Here is a 13,205-nt window from a genome sequence, read left to right as displayed (position 1 = left end):
ACTGCTCACAGCAGTGTGAAGTTGCTCAATGAAGTTTCCCTTCATTGGGAACAGAACGGCCAGTAATATTTATTTTTTCCTGCAAGAAGGATTTTTGAGCTGTGACATCAGGACACTGATGTCACAATTGTGTCCCTTTGCTACTTTCACACTGCCTATGTCCATTTACATGCAATACTTTAGGAATGCAATACTCATATAATAAAAGAATATAATAAAATAAACCACCAACATTGATGCTATTAATGTTTTCAACTAGGTTTTCTGCAACTATTGTGGCATAAGTGAAGACTTGACACTCCTTGTTCTCCTGTGGTCTTGAGGAAGCTGGACAAAATGGTAATCCGTCATACATAAATCTTTACTGAACTAGGAAGGGCTTATATTATTCATTTCAAATACTTTCCCTCTTATCACATGAGGATGGCAGGAATGGCTGATTTTGCTAACAGGTCACATAATTTAACACTAATTCCCAGTATTTATGATTCAAAAACCATATAGGAATTCAGTACTGATCTATCAGGATCTAGAGCAAGCTATTTTCCTTGAAAGAAATAAAAGCATTACAGCATCTTCTCTACCATCTGATACTAAATTATTTCAACACATAATTATGTGTCTTAAAGCAGCAACATATTGATCTAGAACAGTGGTTCTCAACCTTTCTAATGCCGCGACCCCATAATACAGTTCCCCATGTTGTGGTGACCCCCAACCACTTATACATCACCGGGTGCCAGGGGTGTGGCCAAAGAAAAGGGGAAAAAATGGCAGACAGCCTTGTTTGGCGACCCCCGTGAAATGGTCATTCGACCCCAAATGGGGTCCCGACCCACAGGTTGAGAACCACTGATCTAGAATTACTTTTGTTTGCTGGGCAAAATTTATATTTCAGTTAAATATATGTTTAAAAAAATGCACACGTTTCTTATATTTGATCCACAATAAACAAATTGTACAATATTTTCAAAGCTTCTGCTTGAGTTTACTTGCCTCTGATATTTCACCACTCATAAGCTTAGCTAAAAGGGCCCATCTCATTTTCACAATTAAACTAGTGGACAATTACTTAAATATGAGCCAGCAGTGTGCTGCAGCTGCCAAAAAAGCCAACACAGTGCTGGGCTGCATTAACAGACGGATAGAATCAAGATCACGTGAAGTATTAATACCACTTTACAATGCCTTGGTAAGGCCACACTTGGAATACTGCATCCAGTTTTGGTCACCACGATGTAAAAAAGATGTTGAGACTCTAGAAAGAGTGCAGAGAAGAGCAACAAAGGCGATTAGGGGACTGGAGGCTAAAACATATAAGGAATGGTTGCTGGAATTGGGTATGTCTAGTTTAATGAAGAAAAGGATGAAAGGGGACACGATAGCAGTGTTCCAATATCTCAGGGTCTTCCACAAAGAGGGAGTCAAGTTATTTTCCAAAGCACCTGAAGGCAGGACAAGAAGCAACAGATGGAAACTAATCAAGGAGAGAAGCAACCTAGAACTAAGAAGAAACTTCCTGACAGTTAGAACAATTAACCAGTGGAACAACCTGCCTCCAGAAGTGGTGAATGCTCCAACACTGGAAGTTTTTAAGAAGAGATTGGACACCCATTTTTCTGAAATGGTATAGGGCAGTGATGGCGAACTTTTTAGAGACCAAGTGCCCAAACTGCAACCCAAAACCCACTTATGTATCGTCGGGTGCCGGGTGGGTGTGGCCCATTGGGTGGATGTGGCCCATTGGGTGGGCGTGGCCCATTGGGTGGGCATGGATGCAGTGGTAACGATGGACTGAGTGAGACTAAAAAGTTCAATCAATTCCAACTTTGCGAGATCTTTTTTTCCCCGCAAGAACTTGAAATTGATTGATTGAACCTTTTTTTTTTGCACACGGCGGCGGAGGCCTAAAGGGAAAAGGTTTCATAAAACCCAGCTGAAGGCCTAGGACTGGGGCGATGGCACACATGCCCATGGAGAGGGCTCTGTGTGCCATAGGTTCGCTACCACGGGTATAAGGTTTCCTGCCTGAGCAGGGGGTTGGACTTGATGACCTCCAAGGTCCCTTCTACTACTATTGTAGCTTAATTGTTCCTAACCCAGATGAATGCCGTCACCAGAAATCAAGTGCAACTCAAAAGCATCTTTAATTTTGTATACATTTTTTGTTGCTTGTTTATGCCAAATTAACCAAAATTGAGAAGTTTACCTGCAATATTGCAAGTTATTATTCAGTAATTTAAAGCATTTATATGACACTTATTCTTTATATAGTCCTAATATTCACAACATTAAAAATACTGAAGTAAAAATAACAAAACAAAGGAAACTTATAGCAGTAATTAAAAATAATTTAAGATACTGTTTATCATATTTATATCCCACCACAATCTTATTCAAACTCTTAGTAGTGTTATCCCTTAAGCTAATGGCCAGGGGTTTATTTACATTTATTAGTGTAAGGACCCACTTCAAAACCTCATCCCAAGAAAGCAGGACTCTTGGAACAGTTTCATTCGAAAAGGAACTTTTATTAGGGGAAACTGATAGCAGGCATAGAAGGCAGGATCTGAGGGTTTCCCGCTCAGATCAATAGGTTAAAAGAGTCCTAAACAAACCCCACCCCAATAGTTCATCTAGTCAGTTTAAATGAGTCGATCCGCAGATGTAAAATCCACTGTAAGAATGGAGCTGATAACGGAGTCCGTTCCTATACCTGTGAAGACATTGGGTCTTCACACCTTACTCTTCCGCAGCGAGAGATAAGCCAGATGGCTGGAGGCACATTCTTTTCTCGTCCCAGGTTGACATCAAGGGAGAAACAGTTCAAAAAGTGAGCATGTAGAAACAGCAGAGGATACATTGTAGCAAAGCAAAAGGGAATCCCACAGAGCCTTCCCCTCCGCCTCAGGAGAATGGCAGAACCCAAAGAAAGAAATGTAAAGAAATGAATTAGACCTCCCCAGGAAGGAAATGCTGCCCCCCCTTAAAAAAGAAAGAAAGATCCACCTGTAGAAAGATAAAATAAAGAGAGATAAAGACAAATATTAGTCTGGTTTATCTGGATATCCAGCATGAAATTTACTAAGCAATCTGGGGGTTCTAACGTGACATTTCTGAACCCATTAATTTTGGCAAGGAGGCAGATGTTTCCACACTACAAGGTATTGGGTGAAACCATGATGTTTCCTGGAGTCTAGAATCTCCTTTCAAAATGCTGTTCACCTTCTACCATGATTGGAGGAGGGGAAGGAGCTGCAGCTGGCCTTAAGGGCGACTGCAGTTTGCATTTCAGAGGGCTGCAGTGAAACCTGTCTGAGCATCTTAGGAAGCTCCAATTCTACTGTGACAGGATTATTCTTCCAGTGGAAAAATTTGGGCCTAGTTTCTTTGAGGGCTGCAGGGATTTTAGATATTTTGTTGAAACATAAACTCTCTCTCCCGCTTGAAACTGTTTGGGTTCACTTCATTTCTTATCTGCCTGGAATTTATATGCTTCCCTAGCTTCGTCTAAAGCCTTTCTTACAACCGGCCAGGTATTTTGTAATTGTGCAATCCATTCCTTCAGGGAAGGGATGATCGGTTCCCTCAGTGGTAATTCAGGCATTGGGTTGAAACTTTGTCCTTGTCAGGGGCCCACTTCAAAACCTCATCTGAAGAAAGTAGGACTCTTGGAATAGTTTCTTTCCAAAAGCAACTTTTATTAGGAGAAGCTGATAGCAGGCATGATAGGCAGGATCTGAGGGTTTCCTGCTCAGATTAATAGGTTAAAAGAGTCCCAAGCATAACCCCACCCAAACAGTTCATCCGGTCAGTTTGAATGGGCCAATCCCCAGTTTGAATGGGCCAATCCACTGTGGGAAAGAAGCTGATAACGGGTCCTTTCCCATGCTTATGAAGATGTTGTTGGGTCTTTGCACCTTCCCTTTTGCAGCGAGAGATAAGCCAGATGGCCAGAGGCACATTTCTTTCTCACCCCAAGGTAACATCAAGGGAGAGACAGTTCAAAGAGTAAGTATGAGGAATAGCGGAAAGGATACATTATAGCATGGCAGAATAACATACCACAAAGCCTTCCACCCTCCCCCTCAAGAGAATGGCAGAACTCTCAGAAAGAAATGAGATATCTGATCTCTCCCAGGAAAGAATGGGTTCTGACATCCTGCCCCCCCTTAGAAAAAAGAAAGATCCACCTATAGAAAATAAAACAGAAAAAAGGGAGACAAGGATTAGTCTGGTTTATCTGGGTATGCAGCGTGAAACTTACTAAGTAGTCGGGTGGCCCTAACATGATGTTTCTGAACCCACTCATTTTGGGAAGGCAGCAGGTGTTTCCACGCTACTAGATATTAGGTGGAACCATGATGCTTCCTAGAATCTAGGATTTCTTTTATTTCAAAATGCTGTTTATCTTCCACCATGATTGGAGGAGGGGAAGGAGCCGCAGCTGGCCTTAAGGGTGATTGCAGTTCGCTTTTTAAAAAGCTGCAGTGGAAAATTGGTGAACCTGTCTGAGTGTCTTTGGGAGCTCCAATTCTACAGTGATAGGATTATTCTTTTAATGGGAAATGGTCCCACAAATTTTGGTCCTAACCTTTTTGAGGGCTGCAGGAATTTTAGGTATTTCATTGACAGGTAAACTTTCTCTCCTACTTGAAATGGTTTGGGTTCACCTTGTTTCTTATCTGCTTGGAATTCTTATGCTTTCCTAGCTTTGTCTAATGCCTTTCTCATGAATTGCCAGGTATTTTGTAATTTTGCAATCCACTCCTTCAGGGAAGGGATGGTTGGGTCACTCCATGGGAGTTCAGGCATCAGGTTAAAACTTTGTCCCATTGCCACCTGGAAAGGAGTGTAACTCATGCCGGAATGTACTGCATTGTTATAAGATACTTCTGCGTACAGGAGTAGGTCGGACCAATTGTCCTGCTGGTAGTTAATGAAACATCTTAGGTACTGAGTTTGACTGTTCAGTCCCACCATTTGTCTGCAGATGATGACTAGATGACAACCCCTGTGTGGTCCCCAACAGTTCCAGGAATGCTTTCCAAAACTCTGATGTGAACTGTACCCCTCTATCTGATATGATTTGTTGTGGGCTCCATGAAGTTGATAAATATGCTGGACAAACAGCTTTGCAAGTTTCTTTGCATTGGGGATTTTTTGGCATGGGATAAAATGTACTTGTTTAGAGAACAAATCTGTCATGACCCAAATGACTGTGTTCCTTCCACTATCTGGTAACTCCACAATAAAGTCCATAGAGATTTCTCTCCAAGGAACTGATGGGGTCGCTACTGGTTGGAACAAGCCTGAGGTCTTTGCTTGCCTTCCCTTCACTGCAGCACAAGTTAGACAACTGGCCATGTTAACTTTCAATGTCCTTTTTTATTTGACAGCCATCAAAACTGCCGTTTCACCAGGTGCAAAGTTTTTACGAACCCAAAATGACCAGCTGATTTTGAATCATGGCATAGCTGCATGAATGTCAGTCTCTTGCTCTTTGGGATGTACAGCTTTCCTCCCACCCATGGTAAACCATCGGTCATGGTGCATAGATTCTTGTGGCTTAGGAACCATTTGTCGGTTTCTAGTGCTTTTTTGAATTCAATCCCTGCTTGGCTTGCTAGGGTCTTTTGAAGTTTGGCTTGTGCTCAGGTGGTGACTTGTGCTACTAATTGCTTTGATGGCATATTTCTGTTTGGTTGTTATTTCTGTTTGGTTACTATTGTACTGGGACAGTCTGAACAATGCGTCCACTAAGAAATTATTTCCCCCCGTTAAGTGCTTTAGAGTAAAATTATACTGATGGAAATGCTGCAACCACCTTGCTTGCTTAGGGGGCAGTTTCCTGGGTGTTTTTAGTGCTTCCAGGTTCTTGTGGTCGGTCCACACTTGGAAAGGAATTTTGTTCCCCTTCAGGAAGTGCCACCAGGATAGAAGGGCCCATCGGACTGCATAAGCGTCCTTCTCCCAAACTGCCCACTTTTGCTCTGTTTCTGTGAGTTTCTTTGATGTGTAAGCGCAAGGCTGAAATTTCCCGTTCATCATTCTCTTGTAATAGTATTGCCTCCACAGCCATGTCACTAGCATCAGCCTGAATCATGAAAGGTTTTTTGGTATCAGGGTGCCTTAGAACTGGTTCTGCGGAAAATAGTCTTTTTAACCTTTCAAATGCAATTTGACATTCCACGGTCCATTTCAATGGTCGACTCGGCTTCAGTTTCCCCTCCCCTTTTGTCTTTAACAAGTTAGTAATTGGTAGTGCAATCTGTGCAAAGGAGGCAATGAATAGCCGGTAAAAGTTAGCAAATCCAAGGAAACTTTGCAAAATTGCTTCCTCAGGCAGGGCAGAGCCCATTCTAATACAGCTTGGACTTTCTGAGAGTCCATTTCTATGCCACTCAGTGAGATGCAATACCCCAGGTAGTCGATTTTTTCCTTATGAAATTCACACTTAGACAGTTTAGCAAACAGGTGAGCTGCCTGAAGTTTTTTCAACACAGTTCTGACTAACTTCACATGTTCCTCTTTTGTTTCAGTGAATATTGGGATATTGTCCAGGTAAACAAGCACCCCTTTATACAGCACGTCATTTATTAATTGCATGAATACTCTGGGTGCCCCTTGGAGGCTGAAGGGTAGAACCCTGAATTGGTAACATCTTAAGGGGCAATTGAAAGTGGTTTTCCACTCATCTCCTTCTTTAATTCTAATCCTGTAATACGCCTCCCTCAAGTCCAGTTTCGAAAAGATTTTTCCTTTCAATAGGTGTGCTAGCATGTCTTTCATGAGAGGGAGTACAGGTTACTCTCATTAACTGCATTCAGAGATCTATAGTCCACACAGAGGCAAAGAGTCCCATCTTTCTTTTCTCGAAATAACATGGGGGCTGTGGTCTTGGGTTTTGCTGGCTGGATGAAACCTCTTTCCAGGTTTTTGTCTATGAACTTTTGCATTTCCTCTAGCTCCCACTGGCTCATGGAATACAATTTTGGCTTGGGTAATTTCGCCCCTGGGAGGATCTCAATGGAACAGTCTGTGGGTCAGAGGGGCAGTTCATCAGATTTCTCCTCACTGAATACTTCAGCTAGGTCCCGGTATTCCTCTGGTATGTCTTGTAACTCTCTTCCCCCCACTGCCACTGTACTCTTGGAAGGACTTCCCCCGTTTTTGGGGCTGAGTCGGAGTTCTTACTGCCTCTCCATCTGGGAATCTCAGCTCTCCCATCCTCCAGTCCACCTGCGTGTTCCAGGATAAGGGGGTATTCCATGCCAGGGGTCACTACAAACATTATAGTTTCTATGTGATCCTCTATGGTGAGTTGGACAGATAATGTGGCAAGAGTAGCCAGTGTCCTCCCTGCAATGGATCCATCTAATTGACCAAATGAGATAGTTTCTTCAGCCTCCTCACCAGAATTCCTAAATTCCCCACGAAAGTTGGGCTTATGAGGCAACGGGTGCAGCCAGAATCTATTAGTGTTCTGAGTGCAACCCTCTCCGGCATTCCAGGGCTAAACAGTTCTACAGTCCTGGTGAGGGGTGCTATGGGTCCACTTACCAGGGATTTGTCCTCCAAGTTGTTGTACCAAAGCAAAGGGGCACCCCAGAGAGCCTTCCCCCTTCCCCCTCAGGAGGATGGCAGAACCCACAGAAAGAAATGTAAAGAAATGAATTAGACACCCCCCCAGAAAGAAATTGCTTCTGACAATTAGACTTGTTTGTCACCATGTCGCTTAGTGGCGACTTTGGATGGTTTACAAACATTGCTAATAAAAAATTGAGGCAATAAATACTCAGTAATAATATATAATTAAAAAAGATGGGTAGAAAGGGAACAGGATGCACATAAGGAGAATGGGGTCTGGTTTAATCTGTCAGCTACCTCCAGCACAATGCACCCCCATTGGGACCCCAAGCCAACTGGCAGAGCCAAATTTTTAGGCCCTTACAAAATGTAAGAGGGTGGGTGCAGATCTCTCCGGAGGGGGCACAATTCATTCCAAAGGACAGGAGTTACAACAGAAAAGGCTCTTCTCCTGAACCCTGCCAGCTTAAATTTCTTGACTGAAAGGATCCGCAGCATGCCCCTTATGCCAGTACTGGCAGGACGGCGCAATGCCATTGGGCTAAGATGGTTCCTCAGATAGGCAGCAGCATCCTTCCACCCCTTCTGGCACTAGCTTTGCATTTATGCAAACTTAACTAAAGAGGGGGGATTTTTTTCCCTTATCTACTTATTGAGCCAATACACAGGTACTACTTTATCTGATGATCAGCCTTTTCACGCTGTCAAATTTATTCATACAATATAATCTTTACTAAATGATATATTACATTAAGGTATTAAATTATAGTGGTGTATTAAATTATGGTAATGATCTAGTAAAGAATCATCTGAACTTTGCACTCTCTGCTGAAGAGGAAACTCACACAATGGACCAATGTAGGACACAAGCTTTAATTTAGGAGCTTTTCTATATTATTCTTTATTGCAGCTAAAGTAAATATAGAGATCTGTAGCAAATACACAAATCAGAATCAGAGGGTCTGAACCATAGCTGAGTTCCTCACAAAAATGATTCAGAAGTCCTTGAGATCTGGTACTTTTGGGCTATTCATCAAGATTCACACATCTTTTTTTCTGGCTTATACTGATTTGGGAAATGAGATGGCTGCTTTAAGAGGCATTTAAAAGTACCCACATGTTTTCTTTTCATGCTCAATATCTTGCAGAAAAAAAAGCTCATACGTTCTATTAAGCACAAAAATCCCAGTCTTGTAACTGACTTTGTCTGATTCTGAAAGATGATGCTATATTGAATCTGATGTGTATCTAGACAGAAAATCGTCAGGAACCAAAAAAACTCCCAGAAAGCAATGGCAACCATTTCCCCTATTATTGCTGAGAAAATAACATGGATATATTCATGCACTCACCATTTGATGGAGCTTAGGATTATATTGCAAACATATTTGTGACACAAATCATTAATTTATCATGATAAATAATTTAACAATCTCAACGCGTTAGATGTTGCTAACAGTTGATAGCTTTCTCTAGGATCCAGTCCGAGTATAGTGCCCAGCTCTCTTCCTCTTCACCTGCGTACAGGGATTTCTCCATCTCTTGCTTCCATTCTGGTTGGTTGCCCCCCCCCCCGTCTCAGGGTCACCTTTCTTGATTTCTTTTCCCATTCCCCTTTCTTTCCAACGCCCATTGACCACCGAGGTTTGTGGTTACGTGTCTCCACCACCTCTTCTCCTAAGGAATCTGACCTCTCAGATCCCGACATCTGGCAGGGTGTCAGTCGGGGCAGCGGCTCCTTTTCCAGGGAGATTTCTCCCTTCCCTGCTCCATCGTCTGACATCGTAATTTTTGCAAAGTCCCCCAGCAAGGTTCTCCCTTCAAAGTGGACTAATTTTTCAGGTCCTGTAAGGACCCACCCCACTTTACATCTTAAGAAGACAAAACTCTTGGAATATCTCTTCCAACAGGCATCTTTATTAAGAGAAGATGGTTGCAGGAATTCTAAACAGGACCTGAGGGACCAACTCCTACCATTCAAGGTTTTAAGTGTTCCCAAGTAGCCCCCATAGTAGATGAAAGCTGATGGCCATATTGTTATGGTCAGTCCTCTTGGTGAGATCCACATTCAGTTTCTTTGAAGTTTTAATGAAGGAAGTGAGAGCCATAAAACCCCTTTGCTCATCCCCCTTCCCCTTCGTAGTATGACAGAATCCAGAGAGGGCAGAAATGGGGTTTTCCATAGTCAATAACTAGAAATGAAATATAATTGGATTCTGACAGATGTTCAGTTTTCGGTATAAGAAGAAATTCTAATTAAAATAGAAATTATATTTTATCTGATATGCATCAATACCAAATAGGTATCACATCAATAATATATAAATCCATTTCTTGAAATCTTTTGATTGAATGATTGCTTGGACTAAACCTAACCTCCCTTCCTCTCTAAGTTATAAATACATGTTGTATGCTTTGCAATGAAATTTTCCAGTCTTAAAATGAAGCTGCTTATGCCTGCTAAGGTTTTCTGTAATGTTTAAGATACTTTTGAAATGATGGGTTATTTGGGTCTTTGATTTATATTGACAAGCAATGAACAAATCCAGAATAATTAACTCAGTTTGGGCTTGCCATGAGTCCATGGAGCTGTATGGGGAACATTTTCATCACATGCATCATCCATATCTGTTCTGGCCTATTGCATTCCATGACCAAAGCAACCCAGAAAAGATTCAGAGAAGGACAAAAAGGGTGATCAAGGGTTAGGAACTAAATCCTAGGATCAACAGTTAAGCTACAGTGAGAGTTCAGACTTAAGGAAGATAAAAATGACCATGCTCTTCACATACCAGAAAGGGTATTAAACAAAGAACATGGCTTGGCCATTTTCTATCTTCCCAGAAGGCAGGCAACAGAATAAAATATCTGAGGAGCTGTCACAGAGAAGGGGGGGGGGTCAACCTATTCTTGAAGGCACTTGATGGCAGGACAAGCAGCAATGGATGGAAACTTAACAAAGAGAGATCCAATCTAGAACTAAGGAGAAATTGCCTGACAGTGAGAACAATTAATCGGTGAAATGGCTTGCCTCCAGAAATTGTGGATGCTTCAACACGGGAAGTCTTTAAGAAGAGATTGGACAATCATTTGTCTGAAAAGGTATAGGGTCTCCTGCTTGACCAAAGGGTTAGACCAGAAGATCTCCAAAGTCCCTTCCAGCCTTGTTATTCTATATTCTATGAAGTGACATTCAGCTGAATATTAGGAAAATTGTCTTGTCAGAAATAACAATTTATTGCAATCACTATAAGACACGGGTCTCAAACTCACCACATCACGTGACATATCGAGACTTTTTTTGCATTGCCAGAGCTGGGGTGGGCACGACCTTTGTATGATGCAACTGGCCTGTGGGCTGGCAGTTTGACACCCCTGCTATAAGACGAATGTAGTGTTTGGCAACTGAGCACATGTTCAAATTCTCACTCAGCTGCAACTTTTGTGAGCAGACTAATCAACCTCCATAGCAGACTTTGCTGTGAAACTGAATTTATAAAAGCAAGGTAGAGAGAAAAAGTACATAGAATTTCATTTGTTCTCAAGTAGTATTCAAAAATGCCAGTTCTACCTTTTCAAGTACTTATACAAATATAACTAGTACTAGGCAATAGATGCTCTGAAATAGTAGTATTATTATTACATTTTCATTTAATAAGAGAATATATAAAAATACATCATATCCCCAAACAATTATTTTTAATGTCACAAATCAATGCTATAAAATGCTTCAAAAGATAATGTTTCCTCTGGCTTTGTCTCCCGCTGACCTCACAGATATGTCTACAGGGGTTTTGGACAGTTACCGCAATTAGTTTGTAAATGCCTTCTTTCAGGCTGTTATGGACTTCCTAGTCTAGCCTACAATTTCAAGAATCCTTGGGTGTTTCCTACTCAAATATTAACCAAGCTTAGCTTTTAAACCCAAAGTAGCTCAACTAGGTGCTGCCACCTGCTGTGACAAAATATTTAAAGATATTTCTTTATTTGTTCTACAAATATGCAGATCATTAAAATGCTGTTTTGCTATGTAAATTTAATGGTTCACTACTTTGTATTTCCTTCTTAAGGAACTCTAACAATAATATAAAATGCAGTCTGGATGCAAACAGATATCTTCTATATTCCATGATTTCATGGATATATTCTATCTTACAATTTCTAAAATATATTTTAACATATTTTCTAATACAGACATGCTTCCCTTTTCATCAGAAAGCAACTGTATCTTCTCCACCATTGTTAATGGTAAATTTTATTAAATTTATATGCCATCCATTTTCGAAAGTGACTCTAATACTAGCCAATCTCCCCCCCCCAATCCTAAGAATATTTACCACCTGAGGGCCATTCATGTCCTCTGTAACTCTGAGACAATTCCTAGAATTGCTCAATGCTAATATCACTCTAAATTATAGTTAAACAAACACAGTTTATCTGCTGGTCTGCTCAATAAACACTCCTTCTTCTAATCCATCTAACCCATCCTCACACTTTCAAAAGCAAGCAGCATTTTCTACTACAGAATGAGCATTTGAAGTATTTTAATCTGGAGGTTTCCTATATGCGCTTTCATCAACAGCCATTAATAATCTTCCTTCATATTTTTATTAGTTTAAACCCATTTTCATATTTTAAATAGCAGCAAATTCCATAAATCTATTATGAATTTACTTTTTAATACATTACTTATTTTTCTTTATTTGTTGGTTCTTTATTTTCCTTGAGGAAAGTACTCCTTAAATTAGCCTTTTCTTATCTCTTTCCAACTTTATGGAGTCATTTTGGAGGTAGAGCAATAGCAGCAGCATGTTTATAGTTGACAATTAAGCTGTACCCAAGATATAGTCCAACATAAAACAATACTGGAAGTTTTCATGACCTTTCCAAATAATCAATAGGATGGAACCTGTTTTCCATAGCTCTGCACTGTGAGTGTACTGCAACACGCAATACTTCTTCAGAACCTCACAACTCTGAAATTTTCCAACACCATATGTATTTTAATTTTACAATGGTCTTTTAGACAGATTATCTTTCTATCTCAATTTTTCTTTCTTTTTCATCCATACAGACAGACATGTACAGTCCTACCTGTAATTTTATCTCGAACCAGTTTGCATGATTCAATCTCTCCAATGCTTCCAAAGAGGCTCTTGAATTCCTCTTGTGTCATGTTCTGGGGCAAGTAGTTGACTATGAGGTTAGTTTTGGAATCATCGGTGGCCCCATTGGCACTGATCAGTGGCCCATTGGGGAGGGAACTGTTGCTTGTGGGGCCGTTGGACACCTGGGTCTCCATTGTGCTGATTATCTGCTGAAAACAAGAGGGAGGAGGGAAAGGTGTTACGGTTATGAAAGATGGGAGGCAAACCCAGCAGCTTGTATGACATTGCTTATTTGCAACCTAAGAGCTGTTGGAATGGGACAGGCTTATATTTGTTTGAGAATTATGGTTTCAAAGAGGTTACGTCAATGTAGTATATAAAAAGATTTCTTCTGTGAGTGACCATGATACAGACCTCTCGTGTAGATTTTATGCAATGATGAAACAGAAACAAATGGAGAAGAGAGAGAGAAATGAAGTGCCAGAAATCATATGATGGTCCCACTTT

General features: G+C 41.0%; 1 protein-coding gene across 4 annotated transcripts in view; it reads right to left on the bottom strand.

Moving 5' to 3' along the window:
- The window catches only part of ELAVL3 (ELAV like RNA binding protein 3), a 28,050-nt gene extending 15,104 nt beyond the window's left edge, over positions 1–12,946 (bottom strand). For 2 of the 4 annotated variants that reach the window (XM_039343411.1, XM_039343412.1), the window contains exon 1: positions 12,685–12,941. In XM_039343411.1, coding sequence (XP_039199345.1) covers positions 12,685–12,892 — 208 coding nt within the window. In that variant the 5' untranslated portion in view covers positions 12,893–12,941. Of the gene's footprint in view, positions 1–12,684 lie in introns of all 4 variants that reach the window. The other 2 variants (XM_039343413.1, XM_039343414.1) reach the window with 2 other exon arrangements.
- Positions 12,947–13,205: the final 259 nt, after the last annotated feature.

This window comes from Crotalus tigris, unplaced genomic scaffold (genome assembly GCF_016545835.1).
Source record: "Crotalus tigris isolate CLP2741 ecotype Arizona unplaced genomic scaffold, ASM1654583v1 scf7180000017848.78896, whole genome shotgun sequence".
NCBI lineage: Eukaryota > Metazoa > Chordata > Lepidosauria > Squamata > Viperidae > Crotalus > Crotalus tigris.
The sequence above is the reverse complement of the archived record's forward strand: the minus strand, read 5'-3'. Positions and strand labels throughout refer to the sequence as shown.